The sequence below is a fragment of the Pimephales promelas genome, chromosome 17 (genome assembly GCF_988280905.1).
Source record: "Pimephales promelas chromosome 17, fPimPro1.hap1.1, whole genome shotgun sequence".
Classification (NCBI taxonomy): domain Eukaryota; kingdom Metazoa; phylum Chordata; class Actinopteri; order Cypriniformes; family Leuciscidae; genus Pimephales; species Pimephales promelas.
In genome coordinates, this window is record NC_142785.1 from 14,728,568 (window position 1) to 14,751,931 (window position 23,364).

The 23,364-nt window shown below is 43.6% G+C and overlaps 1 protein-coding gene across 4 annotated transcripts in view; it reads left to right on the top strand.

Annotated features, from left to right (window-relative positions):
* The first annotated feature begins 5,525 nt into the window (after positions 1 to 5,525).
* Positions 5,526 to 23,364, top strand: part of plxdc1 (plexin domain containing 1) — a 101,681-nt gene continuing 83,842 nt past the window's right edge. For 2 of the 4 annotated variants that reach the window (XM_039685427.2, XM_039685428.2), the window contains exon 1: positions 20,040 to 20,199. In XM_039685427.2, the coding sequence (XP_039541361.1) occupies positions 20,124 to 20,199 (76 nt within the window). In that variant the 5' untranslated portion in view covers positions 20,040 to 20,123. Of the gene's footprint in view, positions 5,677 to 20,038; positions 20,200 to 23,364 lie in introns of those variants that run through there. The other 2 variants (XM_039685431.2, XM_039685429.2) reach the window with 2 other exon arrangements.

Sequence of the window (23,364 nt, forward strand, 5' to 3'; positions counted from 1 at the left end):
AAAGGTTTTCGCGGGACACAATCTTTTATAAACCATAAATGATATGTGGTTCTGAAAATATGGTTATAGTGCCACCTGGTGGCAATTATTTTGAACTGCATGAAGGCTGGGTGTTGGAAACGTTAATATGTTACTAATGTCAAACAATGCTTGATGGAAAAGGTGAATAAGGTGACATTTGACTGAATAACTTTTATGAAATTATGAAAAACATAATTAAATAAATTGCTGTCAATTCAGATAATCAGATATAGTATAAAATATGCTTATGTGGCGTGCTTATTTCGAGGAGAGAGCTCTGAGCTCAAAATTTCATCCCAACAACACTTTTAAGATAATATGTATTATAATATTTATAGGAAGACAAACTTATTTAGTGTGGTATTAACAATAAAAACAAAACTTATCAGTCACAAGCTCTCCCTCACCATTCACACTTTTCTCCCTTGTCTAAAATCACACACACCCTTTCCTCATTTACCACAATCAAGGACTGGATAAAGGCCACATGAACACTCTAAAGTTTCGGGAGTGACAACTGCATTTTAAAATGGGAGTGAATTCCTAACATTATCATTCCATGTGTATGAAACATGACAAAACCATGATAATTGACATTGTGGTAGCAACGTTCTGGCATCACTTGTTTTTGGTATCTGTATTTTTGACTAAAGTAATAATTACAGTGACCAAAGACATGTTTTGTTTATGTTTGGAAGGCTGATTCAGAGATTTTGTGTTGCCATGTTTACTTATAAGCGTCTTTGGGCTAACCATAAAGGTTATTTTGATAAAAATGACACAATATAACATTACAATTCAATGAAAAAAGGAGTTTTTACTGTTATAAAACAAGTATTTGTAAACATTAGCAACTGAAGGTGTCAGAGTAAATAGGAAACAAACACGATCATTGTCATCGGTGAACACAGCCAATTATGAAACAGCTGTGTTGTTATCAAGGCTTGTGCAGCTGCTCTGGAGAAACTGCACTGACTGAGCCAGCTGACTGCTTTCAAACTGCTCTTGTGGCATTTTAATGCCATACATTGTTTCACCTATCTATAGGCTTTATGCACATCTGCACTACTTCCTGAACTTCAGCCAGCTCCCTTGTTCCCTGTCTTCCATTATTGGACAAACTGATTCATCCTGGTGTGTCTGATTATTGTTGTTGTGACTACTGAGGTCAGGCACACCTGAATTAATCAGTTAATCAGAATTAATCAAATCTCCTCAAATAATGTGTTATTAACAAAGTTCAGGACAAGTACGTTTGATAATCAACTCAATTTGCTCAGGGGGTGTATATACAGGCAACTTACCTCTGTCCCACAACAGTTTTCCAGCAATTGGCCCCGGCCGGCTCAATTGTCTCACACACGTAACAAATCCATCCTGGCCATGGTGACCAGGATAAAGCTAGGCCAGGCTATCACTGTGAAACACTTTCAGAGGTTGTTAGGGCTCATAGCAGCTGCGTCCAACATGATACCCTTTGGCCTGCTGCAAGTGAGAGCCCTGCAGTGGTGGTTAAAAACCAAGGGGTTTTCCCAGAGGAGGAACCCATTCCGAATGATCAGGGTTACAATCAGATGCCTTCATTCCCTATCTATGTGGAAGAACCCTGTTCCAAGGTCCAGTGCTGGGAGCGCCATGTTGCCAGAAAGCCATTTCGACAGACGCATACCTCACGGGCTGGGGTGCGGTCATGGACTGCCACTTTACGAGAGGTCTGTGGCAGGACCATCATTACTCTTGTTATAAATTGCCTAGAAATATTTGCAGTCTTCCGGGCTCTGAGGAGCTTCCTCCCACACCTCAAGAATCACCACGTTCTTGTGAGAAAAGACAGCATGTCCTATTTATATCATTAGGGGGGCCTAAGATTGCGCCCTCTACGCGCATCAGTCCTCTAGACTTGCGCATCAGATCCTCCTGTGGTCCCAGTGGAGACTATTGTCTCTCAGAGCAACATACATCCCTGTATGGGACCAGTATTGGGAGGCAGACATCCTGTCGAGGCAGGGGCTGAGGCCCAGGGAATGGAGACTCCACCCCAAGGTGGTGGATTCGATATGCGAGAGGTTTGGCCCAGTGGAAGTGGATCTGTTTGCGTCTCAAGAGACGACACACTGTCCACTGTAGTTTTCTCTAACGTATCCGGGTCCCTGAATTTCCCCCCATTGTTCTGCTCCCAGGAGTTCTGGAGAGGGTCAGCCAACTCCAGTCCCGTTGTGGTCGGCCCGAGCATGGTTCTCAGACATTTTGCTCGTTTTACGTTTTACTTCTGGAAGGCCTTCCATGGGAGATTCCCATCAGGAGGGACCTGCTTTCTCAGGCCGAGGGTTCAATATTCTACCCTCATCCAGAGCTGTGTAAACTGTGAAAACAAGCTGTTCTCTTCACTTCTCTTAAAAGAGTAGGAGATCTTCAGGGCCTCTCTGAGTGTCTGGAGTTTGTGACTAAGGTGCCTTCTAACACTGCACGGCCAACAGTTCTGCAGGCATTTCATCCTCCACCTTATAACAGGGAAGACGAGAGACTTCATCTGCTCTGCCCTGTCAGAGCTCTCAATATTTATGTTCAGAGGTCTTCTCAATGGAGGAAGACAGACCAGTTGCTGGTGTGTTTCGGGTCATCCAAGATGGGGCTCCCCGCTTCCAAACAGACCATCAGCAACGAGATAGTTCAGGCTATTTCCCTGGCCTATCAGGTACAGTGTTGGGTAAGTTCCTTTTTTTTAAAAATAGTTAGAGTTACTAGTTACTTCTCACAAAAAGTAACTGAGTTAGTAACTGAGTTACATCATTACAAAAGTAACTAATTACCAGTGAAAGTGACTATTGCGTTACTTAAAAAGAAGTTTAAATATGTGAAATAACTTGGATAGCCCAATATGAATAGTTCCAACTTTAAAGTCCCTGTAAAGGCAATTCTACAAAAAAGTTCTAAACGCATTATAAATGTTACATATGTATTGCTAAAACACATTACAAAGACTGTGAACTGTGAAGTACTGAAATGTGGAGTTAGACCTTTAAACAGTTTTTCACCATTGCAATTTTACGGATTTTTTGGGCGGGGCTAAAACAGGGCTCAATGACGCACTGGAGCCCATGAGCTCCTGGACAAGCCCCTATTTGATGACGCATTTTGCTGATCTCATCTCTCCCCTAACAATAGAGCACATTCGCCGCTCAATCGCGAGTGACTGTCAGCACTATTAGTTACTACAGCCTACAGTTTTCTAGCTAGCTATTCGACACAGAAATGCATAGGCTATTCCCTGGATGCGATCATGTACAAAACAGATCGGTATCTTCATTTAAATTCCCTGAAAACGATCACATCAAGAAGAGGTTTTTAGAGAACCAACCTTGTTGATGAAGAACTGAGGATCACCGCCAACACCCGCCTCTGTAGTGATCGTTTTACACTGGATCATCATCGTTTTATAAACTTTCCTCAGAGACAACTGGGATTCACTGATTCTTCACTGATAATCCTACCCTATCTCACGACCAATTCGTACGAGTGATTAAAAAGTGGCTAATTCGTACTAATTCGTACGACCTCACTCGTGCGAATTCATACGATTTGTCTAAACCCACGTGACGGTTATGTTTAGGGGCGGGGTCAGGGGTAGGTCATTCGTACGAATTCATACGAATTGGCCAATTCGTAAAATATGTACGATTTAGAAAAAATCGTACTAATTTGTACGACTGAGGTCGTATGAATTGTTACGAATTAGCCACCTCGTAAAATTACTGGTGAACGGGACCGAAACGGCTATCTTTCCCGTGAGTGGGCGTGGTTTCCACGCAGCCAGCGGACACGCCCCCAGCGTTTGAGAGCAGAGAATACTGCTCATATTTTCACGATTTTGATAGTTTATTTTATGTACTTGCCGGCTTTTTTATCATTCAAATTTGGCTGGGTGGCTAATAACACATTTTTCTGTGGTGTGACAAACTCAGAACACATACTTAATTTTGACTTTACAGGGACTTTAAAACCAGAGACAGCAGTTGTGGGGCCACAACCAGTAACTAGGCTAAGACTTAATCATTTTAAATGTATTTGCATGTATAATTCCAGACGTAGCCTTGTGGGTTTTTTTTTTTTTTCAAATGCCAGCGCTGGCTTCCCAGATAGCAAACTGACATTGAATCAACGTGGAAATATGACATAGAAACAACGTTGATCTGACATTGTTTTGCTCATCGAATTAATGTTGAACCAACGTCAGACGTGTCATTCTTTCAAAACTAACGGAAAATCAACTTGAAATCAAGGCGTTGTTTCAACGTTATGAAAGCAAACCAATTTTCGATTTTCATTTAGCTTTGAAGAATGCCGCGTCTGACGTTGGTTCAACGTTAATTCGATGAGCAAAATCAACGTTGTTTCAATGTCATGGGAGACGTCGTTTCCACGTTGATTCAATGTCAGTTTGCTGTCTGGGTTTAGCCACTAGGCTACTAGTTATGCTATTTTGTGTCTACGGCAAACGCGTACAAACATTATGGACCTGAATTTTGTATAAGTACTAATGTTTTAAATGTATTTTTCATGTATATATGCTTTATGACGTTATTTCCGATTTGATCAAGAACGTAAACTAATGCCAACGCTGTTTGAGTATAACATTAGTAGCCAGTCAGTTGCTATTGTTGCCAGTCAGATGCTATTGTGTAAAACAAATGTGTATAAAGTTAAAAAATGTAGCAAAGTATCATTCAGAAATGTTTAGTAAGGGCTGTGTGTGGTGTGGTTCTGCTTGCCTCTCTTCATCGCCGCTTTCTCGGTCTGATTCTGCCTCAAACTGATACTGCAGTTTGACACCATTATTTACATCTGGACCGGAGCGCAGGCACATTTCGCCCATAAAGGTTATGGGCGTTAATCTTCCGGACAACGTGAGCGACAGTTTAGCCAATCACCACACACCAGCCCAAACTAACCAATCTCAGCGCACTGCCTGTTTCTGAGGGAGTGGTTTCATAGACTCAGGAAGTCAACCGGTCGTTCAGGGGACAGAGGAGGCTTACAATCGTTTCCCTAGATAAGACCCTTATTCATCGTCTGGTGTCATTTAAAGCCATTTGAAGCTGCACTGAAAATCTCAGAAACCCGAGAGCGTGATAATCCCCTATTGTAAATTAAATTAAACAGATTACTGAAACACTTGGGGACTCTTGTGAGCTTTTGTCTCAGCAAGAGAGAGTCCTGGCATTCCTGTTCTTGAGTCTCAATGTTTGAATAAGTTATTACTCTCAGTTTTCAATACAGGTTTCCTAAACCTGTATACGAGTTTGCTCCACCTCTATGTAAATCCCTCCCCCTAAATGTATACATTGCAATGTAAAAGTTCCATTAGTCAGATGAGATTGAGATGTTACAGTGACGCAATAAAGAACTACTTCTTAAAAGATACCTCAATGTCTCCTTGTCTAAGCTTCTGATTTTTTTTACATGTTAGAAGTAAATAGTTTCCAACAGATGGCACTGTGACCCAGATGGAACTGAAACCTGAATCAAAATTCAAGCAACAAAAGATCTCAACAAAGAATTAACTTTCTGAGTTCCAGACTGAATCTTGAAACTTCAAGCTCAACAAAATAACTTTCTGAGTTCCAGATGGAATCTTTCCATACAACTAACGATTTGGTAAGTTTCACTCCATTCAAAGAGCCACTGAAGACCGCCAGAGAAGAGTTATTAGACTGCTGTAGAGTTTTGTTAAAAGGTTACCCTCTAAAATTTTCTTTTAGAGATGAAAGTTGATCCTCTGTTTCAGGCAGGGAAGATTAGCATAATGTGCTAGTTATTCTTTTTTTTTTTTTTTTAAATTTTTTTGTTCATTCTCTGTTCACAGAGAAGGTTAGCATTACATGCTAATATTTTATTTTGTCTGTTCAAGCAGATTAGCGTAAAGTGATAGTAATATTGTGGTATCCTTTGCTCTGCCAAAGAAGCTTAACAATAGTTGATCTGTGTTAACAAGTGTAGCCTCTGTTGATCAGAGAAGTTTTAGTGTTTGATTTGTGAGGTAACAAAGAAACTCACAAAATGGTTAGAAGGTTAGTCCCATCAACTGAGAAATGTGGACTGGCTACCCCTTTATGAACAGACAGTGAGTTTAAGGCTGCATTTACACTGCAGGTCTTGATGCCCAAATCCGATTTTCTGACTATATCCGATTTTTTTGACGACCTGCTTATATCATCTGACCCATATCCGATTTTTGCATTTACACTACACTGCTGAAACTACTAAATGTAGACGTTCTGACCCGGGAAATTAAGTAAAACAGCACAAAATGCAATGGATACAGATGTGAATAAAATTATCCAGTGTTTTTCTTTCCACAATATTTTGAAAAGTCATCAAATCATTGGTTTCGTACGGTGGAGAAAAAAGAGGGGAGGAGAGGCACTGTAGCCACGAGCGCTTAAAATGATGCCTCATATCTCGTGAAATGTCTTCAAATACAGATTTATTTCTGTAACAATCCTGCATTTTAGCCTGCACTCTTCGCCCCAAACACTCAAAAGACATGAAACCTCCGCATTGCTCCACTGTGTGTATCCTTTCTTCCATCGCGCCTGTAATCACGCACTTTTTAACGACGGGGAATTTTTTTTTACTGGGGAATATCCGACTTGTCTGCTTACATGGCACACGCAAATGCACGTATCCGATTCATATCCGATTTATTACCACATATGAATGAGGCCTGAATCCGATCTGAGAAAATCAGAATCCATGGGTTTTTTTCCTGCTTACACGTTCACCGGTCATATCCGATCTGTGCTACATGAGAGGAAAAAATCGGATTTGGGTCACTTGAACCATGCAGTGTAAACGAGGCCTAAGTCATTGTTTGGAGAGGACATGGACTCCATAGTGACCGAATCAGTCAGATTGAATTTGACAAGGAAATTTGGTATTCACCCAGAAAAAGTATGGTCTGTTTAAGAATGCAAAAAGGTGTTAGGTGCGTATATCAGGAAGAGAAACATAAAAGGCATTATTTTCCGTTACATGGAATTTAGCTTATGCATTGCACAAGAACAAGCTTGGTGTATAGATAAATTACTGTAAAAGAACAGAACAAACAATTGCACACTAAGGTGGGCCATAACCAGCATCAACAGTCAGATGAAAGCTATCCTGATTTACAGTGTTTCAGTAGACTTGAGGATACTAGCAATTTTGGATTGATGAATAAAGATGTAAATGCAGTTGAAGTGTGTGGAACATGACAAAAGGCTCAGAGTAGGGAAAAAGATGTCGACACTGTTTAATCTGTAACCTCCAAACTGCAGTTACAAGCAGTCAATACAACTTTAGATCCTGAAAAAACTTGAAAAGAGAAAAACTTGCTGAGAGTTGGCCATCACCACATGGAAATTTTTCTGAATTTAGAAGAGCATTGATCAGTAAAATGCGTCTCTATGACATGTCGTTTGCAGAAGTCACAAAGCTAATGTCACAAATTCTAACTGAATCTTAATTAAACATTTTTCACTCTGCTGTTACTTCTGAACTAGCCTGGCTGTGCCCTCCTAAGCACTTCCGCTCAATTTCATTTCCTTCAGTACTACGTCTGGGACTGCTGTATATCCTTAGGTTTCTAGAAATCAATTTTTTGTAGGACCAATCAGCGAATAGAGTGAGTGGCTGAGAACGATGACGTTGATGTAGCATGTCAGTTTGAGTTGGAGTTCAGTAATGGCAGCGGAGAAAGACGTGAGAAAAGCTATTCGGTCTGTTGTTGGAAAACTGCCGTATATACAGAATTTAAAGCCGGAGCAAGAACAATGTTTGCTAAGTTTTGTTGGTGGCCATGTATGTGTGGGCTTCCTCCCATGGGGTTCGGGAAAAGTTAGATTTTCCAGCTCACTCCGCTAGTGGTGAATGAGTTAGCAAAGGCGAACGATAGGTATGCAAAGCCGATAGTTGTTGTCGTCTACCCTCTTGTTGCACTAATGGATGGAGAGCGGAAGAGTCTTCACTCTGATGAGGCGAGTGAAGAAGTAAGTTACTTATACTGCTGAGAGTATAAGAAGACACTGAGAGCGTTGTTAAGGGTAACGGCAGCAGAAGCGTGCTCTGTGGGGGCCCCGCTGGGCATTACTGGTGTAGCACCACCCCAGCAGAGTATGTCCCTGGGCTGGAGGTCCAGTAGCACCGTAAACCAGCTCAATCTCTTCCATCTCAGATAGGGGTATTATTTTATTTTATATTTTTTTTTTATCTCTTAATCTGTTTTTATTTATGTTGATTGTTTTAATTAAACAATCTTTTATGTAAAGCACTTTGAATTTCCATTGTGTATGAAATGTGCTATATAAATAAACTTGCCTTGCCTAATGGAGGACAAAGTGAATGACCCAGAAAGAAACGTCATGCTGGGCAGCTCGGCGTGAATGATGACTATTACATTTTGAGCGGACGCTTTAGCCTGGTGTTCGGAAGCCCTGTGTCCCGGCTGCTAAACTGTTGTTGAAGATTATTTTTTTAAATAAATGTCATAAAAATGTGAAAACACATATTTTGAAGACCATAAGTTCCTAGATGAACAAAACCTGCAGCTCTCGTTGATAGACATCTTATTGTAAACATAATACTCAGATAATTTGGACTTGTTGTTTCCGGCCGGTTTCGGCGCATGACATACATCATGACCACACGTTAGCGATTGGCTATGGCAGATCCTGAGTGACTCTGGGCAGATCCAATAGTTTTGAACTTTAACAGAGAACCCACCTACAAGAAAGTAAAGGTTTCTCAATAGAAAGAGGCCAAGAGTCTGGTTGAACCAGACTCAAATGTACAAGAGTCTGGTTGAACCAGGCAACTTCTCAACTGCAATATGCCAGAAAAAACAAATTGAGAGATGGATTTCTGAGAGTGTTAAAGAACATTGTTTGACCAAACATGGACTGGTCAAAGATCACTAGTTGTGTTCAAAAGCAGGATGAAACTGTTAGTGAGCATACAGAAAAATTTTGTCATTCAGCTGCTGCATACAGTGGAATAACAGACACTTGGTCCATTGACAATGGTCCATTAGGTAATGGAAAATGACAATGGTCCATTAGTTCGCACATGGTTTGATGGTCTTTTGTCAGTGCATAGAAATGCATTGCCTTTCTTAGACTTCACATGGTCCACTAGAACCATGCAAAAAAAACTTGAACCGTTTAGCTGCTTGGGAAAGAGATTCTGATGGCAGAGCAAGAGTAAAAATTGCAGCATCTTCCTTTAAGGTCCTCGGTGGAGGGCTGGGGGAGAATCTTTTCTCCAAAGAGCTGCATCCCATCTCTAAGCCCCCAGAGTCGGACGATAGTGCACGATTCCCCTGGACCTCGCCGCTCTCATCCCCCGCTGTCTCTGAGGGCGTGGATGACAGTGGTTGCCGTCTCCAGACCACACCACTCTCGTCCCCCTCTATTGCCAGACCCCCGTGGAACGCTGGTCCTTCCCTGGTCTCCTCTGTCAGGACGCGGAGCTATGCCACTCTTGCCTGGGCCGGTCACTCTGCTTCACTGCCCCTCCGGGGGGGCATCTGTGGTTCGGATGATTCCGCTGCGTCAGTGTTTAGGGGCTGGGTTAGAGCTCCCAAACCTGTCCCGCTGGGTCGCCCGAACTATCAGGCTCGGTGATGCAATTCAGTTCGTACGGTCTCCTCAAGTAGAAAGTAGATCAGGGAGGTAAATCAGGGAAGTTCAGGGAAGAGCGGAGGTTGCCACCCTGCTGGCGAAGGGTGCAATCGAGACTTTCCCTCCAACCGAGATGAGGTCAGGGTTCTACAACCCCTACTTTATTGTCCCCAAGAAAACCTGTGGGTTACGGCCGATCCTGGACCTGTGCGTCCTGAACTGCAACCTTCACAGGCTGCCGTTCAAGATGCCCATGGCCAAACGCATTTTCGAATATGTTCGGCCCCAGGATTGATTTGCAATGATAGACCTAAAGGACGCCTACTTTCATGTCTCCATGGTTTGCTTTCGAGGGGCAGGCATATCAGTACACGGTTCTCCCATTCGGGCTGGCTCTGTCTCCTCGCGTCTTTACAAAGATTGTCGAGGCAGCCCATGTTCCCCTACACGAACAAGGGGTTCACATCCTGAATTATCTCGACGACTGGCTAATCTTAGCTCACTCTCGGGATCAGGTTTGTGAACACAGAGACCTTGTGCTCCGGCACCTAGCCTGACTGGGCCTGCGGGTCAACTGGGAGAAGAGCAAACTTTGCCCCGTGCCGAGGACTTTGCCCCGTGCCCCCGTCTTTTCTCGGTATGGAGATGGACTCGGTCATCATGTCCACGCAGCTTACGAGCGAATGCGCACACTCACTGCTGACTTGTCTTCAACAGTTCGACGGCTAGAGTGCGGTCACACTGAAACTTTTTCAGAGGCTCCTGGGGCATATGGCAGCCACGACAACGCCACTCGGATTGCTTCATATGAGGCCACTTCAGCTGTGGCTTCGCGATCGAATCCCGAGGTGGGCATGGCATCGCGGCACGCTCAGAGTTCCAGTAACTCCGACCTGCTGTCAGACTTTCACCCCGTGGCGGAACTTCAGTTTTCTACGGGCTGGAGCTCCCCTAGAACGAGTTTCCAAGCATGTTGTTGTCTCCACAGATGCCTCTGCCACGGGCTGGTGCGCCATGTGCAATGGACATGCCGCCATGGGCTCCTGGACAGGACCCCAGCGCCTTATGCATGTCAATTGCCTCGAGTTGCTGGCAGTACGCCTTGCCCTGCACCGCTTCCATGCGTTGCTCCAGGGTCAACACGTACTAGTCCGTTCAGACAATACCACGACATCAAACGACAAGGTGGTCTACGCTCTCGCCGTATGTTGCAACTCGCATGCCACTTCCTCAGAAGCACCTGAGGTCCCTTCATGCTATTTACATTCCAGGCGACTCCATCCCCAGACGGTCCAGCTGATTTGGGACCAGTTCGGGGACGCACAGATAGATCTGTTTGCCTCCCACGACTCATCCCATTTTCTGCTCTGTATTACTCCTTGACCGAGGGCACGCTCGGCACAGACGCACTGGCGCACAGCTGGCCGCGGGGCCTTCGCAAGTATGCGTTTCCCCCAGTGAACCTTCTCGCACAGACTCTGTGTAAGATCAAAGAGGGTGAGGAGCAGGTCATTTTGGTTGCACTGTACTGGCCCACCCGGACCTGGTTCTCCGATACTGATACTTCATCAACTGGTGCTCTTCTCAACACTGATGCTCGATCAGTGTCGTGCTTTCCTTCCTGCAAGACGGGTTGGAGCGAAGGCTGTCTCCTTCCACCCTGAAGGTGTATGTGGCCGTTATTGCCCCATATCACAAAGCAGTTGAATGTAAGTTGTTGAGAAAGCATAACCTGATTGTCAGGTTCCTGAGAGGAGCGAGGAGACTGAATCCTCCTCGCCCTCCTCTCGTACCCTCTTGGGACCTCTCAGTGGTTTTAAATGCCCTGCAGAGGGCTCCATTTGAGCCTCTGCAATCAGTTGAGATTAATATCCTGTCATTGAAGACAGCGCTCATGGTTGCACTGTCCTCCATCAAGAAGGGTGAGGGACCTGCACGCATTCTCCGTTGATGAAGCGTGCCTGGAATTCGGGCCGGCCAACTCTCACGTGATCCTGGGACCAGGTAGTGAACCTGCAAGCACTGCCAGTACGCTCTGTCCAGTACACGCCCTCTGTGCTTACGTAGACAGAATGCAGTGTTTCAGGACCTCAGACCAGCTCTTTGTCTGTTATGGTGGGAGTCAGAAGGGAAGGCCTCTCTCAAAGCAAAGGTTGTCTCACTGGATAGTGGACGCCATTGTTTTGGCTTACCAACAGCAAGGTTGACCGAGCCCCCTTGGTGTGACAGTGTACTCCAACCGGCGTGTGGCTTCCTCTATGGCGCCTCGCTAGCAGACATCTGCAGAGCTGTAGGCTGGGCGACACCCAACACATTTGCCAGATTCTACAATCTCCGAGTGGAGCCTGTGTCCTCTCATATACTCGCTTCAACCAGCTAAGTACTGGACCCGCTCAGGTGTCTTCGCTTGCTCGCTATTCCACTCTACAGACTGGATAAGTGCAATATTTCCACAGCTGAGCCTTCTCCTTGAAGCCTTGAGTTCCTCCAGCACTGTTGACGCTGGCGCCAGTGTCTATTGCCTGTGCGTTGACTAGGTGCCTCCATCTGCATGGTTCCTCCACAGTAACCCCCACATGTGTATTTTCCACTGTAAGCTATTTTCCACTGTAAGTTTGTCTTTCTCAGGTGTGAAAAGCAGTAGTATTAATGGGTGGTTAACTCATCCCTGCATAAAACTATCTTACACAAAACACGTCATACAAATTTTAAAAGACTTTATTGTCTTATGTGAATGTGTAGTCAAGAAATCAAATACTCTAGGCTATGTGATACAATTTTCAAAAGTCTTGTGAAGAAATAATCACTATGGGTTTCATGACCTTATTTCAGTGACATTTTGTTTTTTCACAAACCACGCATAAAAGTCATTATCTCAAAACTACAAATTTTTACATACATGCTGCTGACATATAATTGTAGTACAGTTTGTGCTCAATACAGTGTAATCATTGACTTTAGCCATGAATATGTCACAAGTAACAGAAAAAAGCACTAATGTCAGAGCATGTCAGAAACCTCTGTGTGTCCTCTGCACTCAAGCCATGAGGACATAGTCAAATCAACCTTGCAAGTTCATCATATCTTCATCCAATGAAGAAGAAAATAATTGAGACTTCAACCTTTCACACTCGCAGAATCATCAACAACTTTTAGTTTTTAACAACTTTGATAAAAGTGTACGCTACCCAGGCACGCGATTTGATGCTTTGATGCTTCTTCTCATAGTTACATGGAACTTTTCAATATTTCCATTTCTGGTTTTGTTCTATCACTCACCTATTTATGTATTCATGGTGTGTATGTTGTTTATTTTATTTATATTTATATAAATATATATATTTAGTTAATTTAACTTGTACATAATATGTATTTGGTTCTGTTTTGTTTGCAATATGGTGTGCCTGTACAATCAAAGTGCTGTACAAGCTAAGAAATAATTATTCTTCTGTGGCCATGGAAGGTACATTTTTCTTAGAAAAAATTAATAATCAAAGAGTTTGTTGGACGAATTGATTAATTGATTGTAATATTAATTCAGCCACATCAAGTTAATCCAATTAACTGACCCACATATTCATAATTAATAATAGCAAGTTATTATTGATTGTTAATATTCCAAAGAGCTGATTTGTTACAACTTTCTCCAGATTAGTCACCTCACCACCAGATGGGTGTGAATGCATAGGGTCCTTAAAAATATCTGATTTGGTCAGAACTTTGTAACAAGTATGTTGTGCTAACATTAATGGAAGCTAAGGAAGATGTAAAGTTAATCTGAGATGTTGGGTAAGATGTATTTAGTAGTTTAAACTACGAGAACTAATGACGGTTCAAAACAAAAAGATATAATGAGCTAATACAAGGTTTAGACGGAGCATACAGTCTTGAAGCATACAAACACACAGCACAGCAGGCAAGTGAGGCAGACAGGAGCAATCAGCGAGTCCGATCAATCAGTGAGTCCAAGCTTGTTTGGCGCCGCTCTGTCTGGGTTATGAGAGCGTATGCGCGTAGCAAATTGTTTACAACAATTCTCCCATTAAATATAGAAACTGACCTAAATATTCATATTTAATCATAACAAGTTATTTTTGATTATTAAGATTTCCTCTAGCTAAGTACCGTAGCCTACATAAAGATGATTTAATAGAACATCAATTTCTTATCAATGTTTTTGTAGTCCCTGCATTGTTTATTAAAAAATTCATGGTGTTCAGACATTGTGATTATTGTGATTAGGTTTGCCGTTTCAGTCTTACTTCAACTGTAAAAAGGGGCCTGGAGAAGTCACAGTATAATTTTCTGGCATTTCTGGCATCCAATATTTTAAAACCCAACGCAGCACAAGATAATTTCTTACGGCACAATTCAGCACAAACTACGAGACTATTTTGGGTGAATTTGGATCAAGTGGGGGGCTGGTGACGTCATTGCCAATAATTCAATGTCTGATATTTTAAAACCCAACACAGCACAAACGAAAATTTTACCGGCACAAACCAACACAAACAAAGCACAAACTAACAAGACTATTTTGGGTGAATTTGGATCATGTGGTGACCTAAGTGACCTCAGAATGACCTAAACATTTCTTTTAATATCTAAAAAACTGAAGCAGCACAAAATAAACGTTTTACTGCACAAACAGAGGACAAACGATTGAGCATATTTTGACGACGTTTTGTGTCGGGTGGGGGGCCACGCAGGTGCTGTACCTCTACAAGAGAGCGTCAGTGATCGCCGGGGCCCCGAACTGGCCGAATCAGCCCTGAATGGATAGCGAGACTTTCTTTGGGGAGTGAGGAGATTGTGTTCTTCACGACCACTCCCCGTGCCGCCGTGGGATCTAGCTCTGGTTTTGAGAGCTCTATTTCTATCACCATTCGAGCTCCTAGCTTCAATGGCAGTTAAGGTGCTTTCCCTGAAGACGGCTTTACTTGCTCTCGCCTTAGCAAAACGCATTGGAGACTATGCATTCTCGGTGAACAACGTCTGCATCTGTTTTGGACCTGGCGACTGCAATGTCGCTCTCCAGCCTAGACCAGGCTACATTCTGAAGTCATTTAACACACCATTAGAGCACAGGTTCTTTCACTGCTGTTCTTATCTGCTGAGCCGTCAGCCTCGCGTAACACCGACACTCAGAGCACTGTTTGCCCGGTCAGGGCTTTGAGGATGTACATGGATCGCTCGGTCTTACTGCTGTCTTCTCAGAACACATTCGCCAGGTTTTACAAGCTGGATGTACCCTTGGTAGCGTCACAAGTCCTTTCAGTGAGTTGAGCTTACTGAGGAAACAGAAATGATTTTGAGAGTGATTGTTAAGTGTTATAACTAGCATAGCTGCTAACTCGGTGTTAAGGTTAATAAAATTGATGCAGCTGTCACCGCAAGCGCCGTCGACACTGTGTTTAACTGTCATGCTTGAGTGCTTATTATGTTGGGTCTGCCCTATTCAGTGCAGCCTTCACTTCATTGCTTTGAAATGTGGAAATTTTGATGGGTCGGAGCAGATGTCTCTTTGGTCTATTTCTGTCTATGGGATGCAAGTACTTTTAAGCGACGCGGCTATTGGTTAGAACTGTTTTGCTTATATGTGGGTGTGGTTTGAGGTTTATCTTCACTGGTCTCACAGCGGAATTTAATACAGTTCCCATATACGTCACTGTGACGATCAGCAGCCGTGGTGCCCTCGAGAGCCACTAGAGGGCACCCTCTCCCCATGTTTGTTTCCCCATGGACTCTTTGTGTTTCATTATGTTCAGCTGTGTTTCATTATTGGTTATTGAGTTCCTTATTTAAGCCTGAGTTTTCCCTGTGTCCCTTGCGAAGTCTTGTTACACTGTAAGCGTGCAATTCCGAGCGTTCTTCCCTGTTCTGTGTCTCCGTGTTTCCCTGGAGTCTTGACCTTGCCTGTTTCCTGGACTGTTCACGAACCTGTGCTGCCTGCCTCGACCATTGCCTGTTTAGACCACGAGTTTCTGGATTGCCCCTTTGTTTAAGTGTTGCCAGTTTTCATGTCTGCCTGTTTTAATAAAGTGCTGCACATGGATCCGACCGTCTCTGTCCGTACGTTACAGAAGACTTCGCCAAACGAGGATCCAGCAGACTTTCAGCATCTATCCGCCGTGGTCAAGACCCGCTCTTCAATGCTAGCCTCTCATAGTTCTCAGCTGGCCAGACTAACTTCTCTCCTCGAGGAACTAGCAAGCTCCGTGCAGTCATGGTCTCCGCAGAGCACAAGCACTAATCAAGCCCAAGCTCCCGCTGCACCTGTTCCACCGCAACCCTGTGTGAGTACCGCATGCAGTAATTCCAGTACGCCGTTTCCCGAGAAGTTTAATGGCTCACCTGAAGCGTGTGAAGGATTTCTTCAGCAGTGCAGTTTATATATGAAACATCAGCCCCAGTTATACGCCTCGGATACCGACCGCGTTTCTTTCATCTGCTCACTGTTGACTGGAAAGGCTCTGGAGTGGGCAGGCACGTTTTGGGAACCAGGTCGGATGTCGTTTCCTCCTTTCGACGTGTTTACCGCCCTGTTCAGAAAGGCTTTTGAACTCCCCGCAGAAAAGGAGGGTCTCGAGGAACTGCTCTTTTCCCTGCGCCGGGGAGTTTCGTATGCGGCGGGTTTCTCTCACTCACTCCGCACGCAGCATAAGCCTCAGCTCGCTAAACTGTTTGATCCTCCCTTAAGGACCGTCAGAGGAGCTTCTAAGCATATCGTTCCTGCCAAAACCACTCATCATGTCGGACCCCTCGAGCCCGTATCCCGCACTGGCCCTGTTAAAAGTGCTGTTTCTAAGACAGCGGAGGTGTCGCGGGTCGAACCGGAGTTTGAGCGCGTGCCAGCCGACTCGAGTGAGTCAAGTGCCGAGCTGAGTGAATCAAGTGAGTCAAATACCGAGCTGAGTGAATCGAGTGCCGAGTCAAGTGAGTCAAGTGCTGAGCCGAGTGAATCAAGTGTGTCCAGTGTTGAATTTAGTCTGTCCAGTGAGTCTTCAGTTCAAGTGGGCGAGTCTCCTGTTGAAGTGAGTGAATCTCCTCTTCAAGTGAGCGCTGAATCTCCTCTTCAAGTGAGCGCTGAATCTCCTCTTCAAGTGAGCGCTGAATCTCCTCTTCAAGTGAGCGCTGAATCTCCTCTTCAAGTGAGCGCTGAATCTCCTCTTCAAGTGAGCGCTGCATCTCCTCTTCAAGTGAGCGCTGCATCTCCTCTTCAAGTGAGCGCTGCATCTCCTCTTCAAGTGAGCGCTGCATCTCCTCTTCAAGTGAGCGCTGCATCTCCTCTTCAAGTGAGCGCTGCATCTCCTCTTCAAGTGAGCGCTGCATCTCCTCTTCAAGTGAGCGCTGCATCTCCTCTTCAAGTGAGCGCTGCATCTCCAGTTCAAGTGAGTGAGTTGTCCAGCCCAGCGAGTGTGTCTAGCCCTGTGACGCGCCGCCGCAGGAGGAGAAGGAGGACTCGTTTGGTTCGCCAGGCCCCGGTGAGCGTGCCCAGACTCCTCGCCCTGCCGGCCCCGCCTCTGCGCCTCGCCCTGCCGGCCCCGCCTCTGCGCCTCGCCCTGCCGGCCCCGCCTCTGCGCCTCGCTCTGCCGGCCCCGCCTCTGCGCCTCGCTCTGCCGGCCCCCTCGCTCTGCCGGCCCCGCCTCTGCGCCTCGCTCTGCCTGCACCCTTCAAGCTCCGGGAGGCCTTTCCTGTACCAGTTCACCACCCAGAGGCTCCTCCTGTGAATTTCCCCAAGTATTTTTTTGGGGGGGGCAGTAGGTACTCTGTGGGGGCCATGGAGGTGATCCTGACATGGACCTCTGAGTCCGTGAGGGCCATGGAGGCGAGGCTGTCATGGACCTCGCCTGTGTCTGCTCCGCCCTGGCCGCCATCACGTCCTGCTCCTTCCTGGTCACCCACGCTCCACGGCCCCAGGCCTCTCCATGTGCCTGGCCTCCTGCCTCTCCATGGGCCTGGCCCTCCATCCCAGCCCCCGTTGACCTCCCCCCGGAGCTCTTAGGAGCGTCTGGAAGCCGCTCCTTAGAGGGGGGGTTATGTGACGATCAGCAGCCGTGGTGCCCTCGAGAGCCACTAGAGGGCACCCTCTCCCCATGTTTGTTTCCCCATGGACTCTTTGTGTTTCATTATGTTCAGCTGTGTTTCATTATTGGTTATTGAGTTCCTTATTTAAGCCTGAGTTTTCCCTGTGTCCCTTGCGAAGTCTTGTTACACTGTAAGCGTGCAATTCCGAGCGTTCTTCCCTGTTCTGTGTCTCCGTGTTTCCCTGGACTCTTGACCTTGCCTGTTTCCTGGACTGTTCACGAACCTGTGCTGCCTGCCTCGACCATTGCCTGTTTAGACCACGAGTTTCTGGATTGCCCCTTTGTTTAAGTGTTGCCAGTTTTCATGTCTGCCTGTTTTAATAAAGTGCTGCACATGGATCCGACCGTCTCTGTCCGTACGTTACAGTCACAGCTGACATAATGTTCAATTACTGCCTTCAAAGGGAATGTCTCCAGTTACTATCGTAACCTCGGTTCCCTGAGAGGCGGGAACTAGACATTATGTTAACTGCCATGGCCGCTATTAAATCAACCTGCATCACCCTCACATCAGTGTCTGGTCTTGTCAATGTAACTGCTACCTAAACAGTCAGACTCCTTACCCGAACACTCACCTGAGATCGTCCTGTTAAGTCTCCTGTCCATCCTGATCAAGATCTGCAGTGATCGTGTTTGTCATTCACCTGCACAGAGTTTTCACTTCAGTCATCACCAGCTAAGTCTTCATGGTTCCCACTGTTGTCCCATCACTCTGCTTTAACTTTAATAAAGAATTTCACCTTACCATCTGTCTGTTCCCTTCTGTGATTGTGACAGTATTATATGGCAATTTCATGTTTTGTTTAATTTTAGCGCCACTTAGTGGCATAGTTCCACTGCTTTTTTTTTGTGACCTCTTATGGCTCGTTTCCACTGAGGGGTACGGTACGGTACAGTACAGTACGGTACGGGTCGGGTCGGGTACACCATGATCAGCATATCGCATTGGTACAAATGTTGCAGTAAACAACAGATGATCTTGTAATAAAATAAAAAAAATGACAAAACTATCTCTTTTTGTTGAATTTCAGTTTTATCAATAATAGCCATTATAAAAGTATAAGTAAAAGGTACAAAAAGATAAAGCTTTAATAACATAAAGAAACAATTTAGTCAGTCAAATAGGCTACAAATTCAGCGCTCAAAGATATGAAACTTCAGTTACTTCACGTAGCCTTCTGCCAAAACTATTGGCCAGGGAACGAATTATAGATTCACGAGACCAAAGATCGCCTGTTAGGTTTATACAAGACGAACTATATCTCATGTTTAACCACTACAGAGACGTCCGAATCAGCGGCAAACATCAGAACGACTAGCCGAGGAAAGGCTGTTCCAGGCGGGGGACACGAGCGCGAGCGTCTGGTGATCGCTTGGAATGGATCTCAGTCAAATTATCATAAATCTATAAATAAACCACAGATTTGATCTATAAAAAACTACTTTCTCGCCTGAAAAATTCTTAAAACTACATTTCGTGACAAAATAACAGTAGAATTATATTTCAACTGTATGCCCTTGTAGCACGCGCAAGTGACGATACTCTGTCCACCAATCAGCGTTCTGCAGTGAGTCTAGCTCCACCTTTTAGTACCCTTTCACTGTGCTAGGTACCCCAACGGAAGGGTACCCAAAAAGTGGTACGGTACGGTTCGGCTTTTTGGTACCATTCACAACTTTTGAGAGTGGAAACGCAAATAATTGCGTACCGAACCGAACTGTACCGTACCGTACCACTCAGTGGAAACGAGCCATTAGTGTCCCCATACATGAAAATCGTAGAAACTGTATGGGGGAGTTGTTTCCTTCGCATGCATTAATGGATGTCTGACAATTTCAGTGCTTTCTCTCCGTCCATGCAATAGATGCACACCCTTGAATGAGCGAGGATTTCTAGTGCATTTACTTGAACTTCTATGGTAATATCTTTAACCTCTTTGCCCATTTTATTTTATCCGGTAGTGACGAGCGGTGACACGCTGCCAAGATGGCGAGGGCCGACCTGCCCACTTTAGGCTTCAAAAACGCTCTTCAGAAACCTACAGGTGACGTCACTGATGCTACGTCCATATTTTTTTACAGTCTATGGTGTATTTATTGCCGTATAATCTGAAAGCTTTAACTGAACAGGTGAAATGGTTTAATTTACATTTTTTTTTTTTTGTGAAGATTTAGCTTTGAATTTAAAAAGCCAGAAGGGAAGGATGAACCGAGGGGGGTGGGGAGGATGGGGATACGTCCAGGGAAAAGGAGAGGATGTAAAACCCAGCTCAGTGAAAGGAGGGAGGTGACAGTAGGAGAGAAAGGAGGAGTGAGAGGATAGGAGAGTGGAGAGCGAGGGAAGAATTGTGAGGTGGACATGGGTCTGTGTACCGTGCTGTTGATCTGTTTCTTGCGGGCAGAGCTGCCCAAAGTGTGGGCTCAGGAGCAGAGAGGTAAGATATTATACCGAAAATCCAAACTATTAAGTGACTAGTAAATCTGTTATAGATAATGGCAAATATTTAAACTGATCTTGTTTGTTTATATACTTAACCCTGTTGTTCTGTTGAGATTGACTGTAATGTTTTGGATCCCAGAGATCCCAATGATGCATGCATAAACATTATAGCTGTAAATTCTAAATTAATCTCTTATTTGCACATCAAATTTGTTAAACAAACGTAAAAAAAATCCAGTAGACTATTTATTTATTGCTTGATAAATAAACTCTTGGTTGTATCATAAATTAGGCATGTATTTTAAATGCACACATAATTGCATACATAAATGTGTGACTGTTATCCAGTGCAGTAATGTTGCTTCTGTTTAAGGTTACTTTGACTCAATAGCAAAGCAAGCACACACACGCAAAACAAATTATAACAGAAATAAAAATTGTAAGCAAACAAATATTTTTAATTCATATTATTGTTATATTATTTTATGTATAAATATATTAATTTTAAATAAAATATAAATTAATACATATTTAAAACAAAATTTGTACTGTATAAAACGAGAAATATATATTTTTTAAAAACATGCATTATTTATTCATGCATTCATTAACATTTATTCACAGATTTGCACAATCTTTTTTTTATTTCAATGTCAATATAAGCTAATAAGCTAATTGGAATTATTGTAGAATTGTTTGGATATCAAATTTAGGATTAAAGGATATTTTGTTTAAACAGGCAAAATTGTAGCTCACGCTAGCAACTTGAAGGTCATGAGTTTCCCAGGGTATGTGTAAACTGAAAATAAAAGCTTTAAAGCTACATAAGTTCAATTAAGTAATCGTAAATGTATTATTAAATGTATTTCAGTGCCACTAGAATCAACAGATTGAAATAAAAAAATAAGATTCTGTTTTCCAATATTTTCCATTAGTTGATAAATCATACAGTCCCTCTCTTGGTTGAGGGTTAACTATGTTTGTATTTCAAGCTTACCTCTTTGCCTGTTGAACAGTAGTGTGTGTTAGTGTAGGTTCTTAGTTCCGGTCCAGATGCTGGTGCACTGTTAAATAGCACAGAAAATGTGCACCATGATCAGAATTAAGAACCATTGCCTTGGTGCATGTGCTCATGCTTGATCAGATGCTGTGTGTTGGCAAAATGTTAGACGGATGTTTTTCTCTGTTAGAAGCAGAGAAAATGAACCCATGCATTGAACGTTGGGGTTTGTGTCTGAGGGTTGGCTCTAGTACTGCAGAATACACACAGAGCACACTTCCCAGCACACATCAACTTTAAATTTAACAAATATCTATCAGAGAACAGGGAAAGAGCAGCACAATGTTTATGGGTCATGCGACATGGAGTTTTGTGCCCACTAATTCCTGGGCAGGTTGGGAGTTTTCATTTCGGCATCCACAGAAAAAGATCAAAGTCACGTAAGCCATATGCATATGTGCACTGTACATAAAGAACTATCCTACATATCAGCTTGACCTGTTTTATATGTTACCCTTATATTCTTTCTCTCTCTCTTTTTTGACGGCACACACCCAATGTGTATTTCTGTCCTCCTTGGAGATACTGTATTTTTAGCAGGCCTGGTTCTTTTCTCTGCCAGGCAGCGCTGCTCTACTTTCACTGGCCTCTCGCTTCCTCCCACACTTCTCTTCTCTCTGGTCCCTCTGATTGTATATGTACATGATATACTGAGAGTTAGATCCAGTGAAATTTGTAACTGACAGCTATTGAACCGATGAGAATAAAGGCTGTGTTTGAGCATGGCCATACAGAGAAAAAGCACACTGTGACATCAGTCACTGAACAGAAGTATGTACTACACTTGGTCATCACCACATGCTATGAGTCAAGTGCACAGTGCACACTTTTCATCTTTCATGTTTGAAGTCTGCAACAAGCCGTGCATCATGCTAAGGCTACTCACATTATAACAAACTTCAGACTGGTTTAAAATGTGGTTCTACTAGTTGTTAGCACACTGTCCTGGTTAACAGAAGAGCAACAGTGAGCTAGCTTATGCAAATATTTGAGAGTAAAATAATGTAAAAGGAGTTTGGAAAAAAAAGGAATGAACAGAAACAGTATTTACGCTTTTAGTGGGACATCATAATGCCCAATGAGTAAGGTATAGTCTGAATTTGAATGGCTTAAAGGGGTCATAATTATGATGTGATATCTTGTTTTCCTTTTTCTTTAGTGTGTTATGTAGCTGTTTGTACATGTATCCACAAGTTTCCTACGCCCCATGAGGCCTTGCGTCAAAAGTGGGCGCGACTTCCGGTTGGAAGTAAACAAAGCGCGACTTGACATGCTTGACACTCGTTCATTCAACAGTTGACAGTCATTCAAGTTATAGCGATCCAAACTAGCTAACGATGTGGGAACACAACCTCAACGAAATTAAAAAGGGTGAAATAACAGTACCTTTAACCTCCGCAGTCGTTGATTGGGAGTATTATAATAACATTATTAATTATCAATACTCATCAAGGCATGGTGACAGACAGATGTGCGAGCTGACAAACAATTCAAATAAAAAAATACACACTTAGTCATTGTGCTTTGGAGTTTATTCAAAATTATAAATGAATGTGCTACTTGAATACATTACTGGCACATTTGGTATTCTGTCAAGACAGGCTTTGATCCTGAGTTTAGGTGTAACATCAGTAGCGAACAGCCAATCACATGCTGATAGAGTTTATAAAATATAAAGAATTAAAAAAAAAATTTACACAGGAAGATTCGTCGTCTTTTGGGAGGTGATGGAAACTAACGTTACAGTCGTTGGCAGGATCAGAGATGGGCTCTGGCAGGATCACTCGTTTTCAGCTTATGTTCAAAACAATCACGTTTAAGCCACTGAATTAGTTTAGTCCGGTTATACATACAACCGCGAACAGCACATATTGTCCCTGAGCTCCGTAACGACATCTCTCATAAAGATTTGCGTCTTTAAATAGTAAAATAATTCTCCGAAAAACAGCTAGCATCTTCGCTAACTAACACACAAAATACCATTGGAATGCTACTTCCGCCGCGTCACCGGAAGTTTCACCCACTTTATTTTTTACAGGAGAGCCCCTCGGAAACTTGTGGATAAGATCTGCAGAGTTACCAAGCTCAAAGTCTCAACCC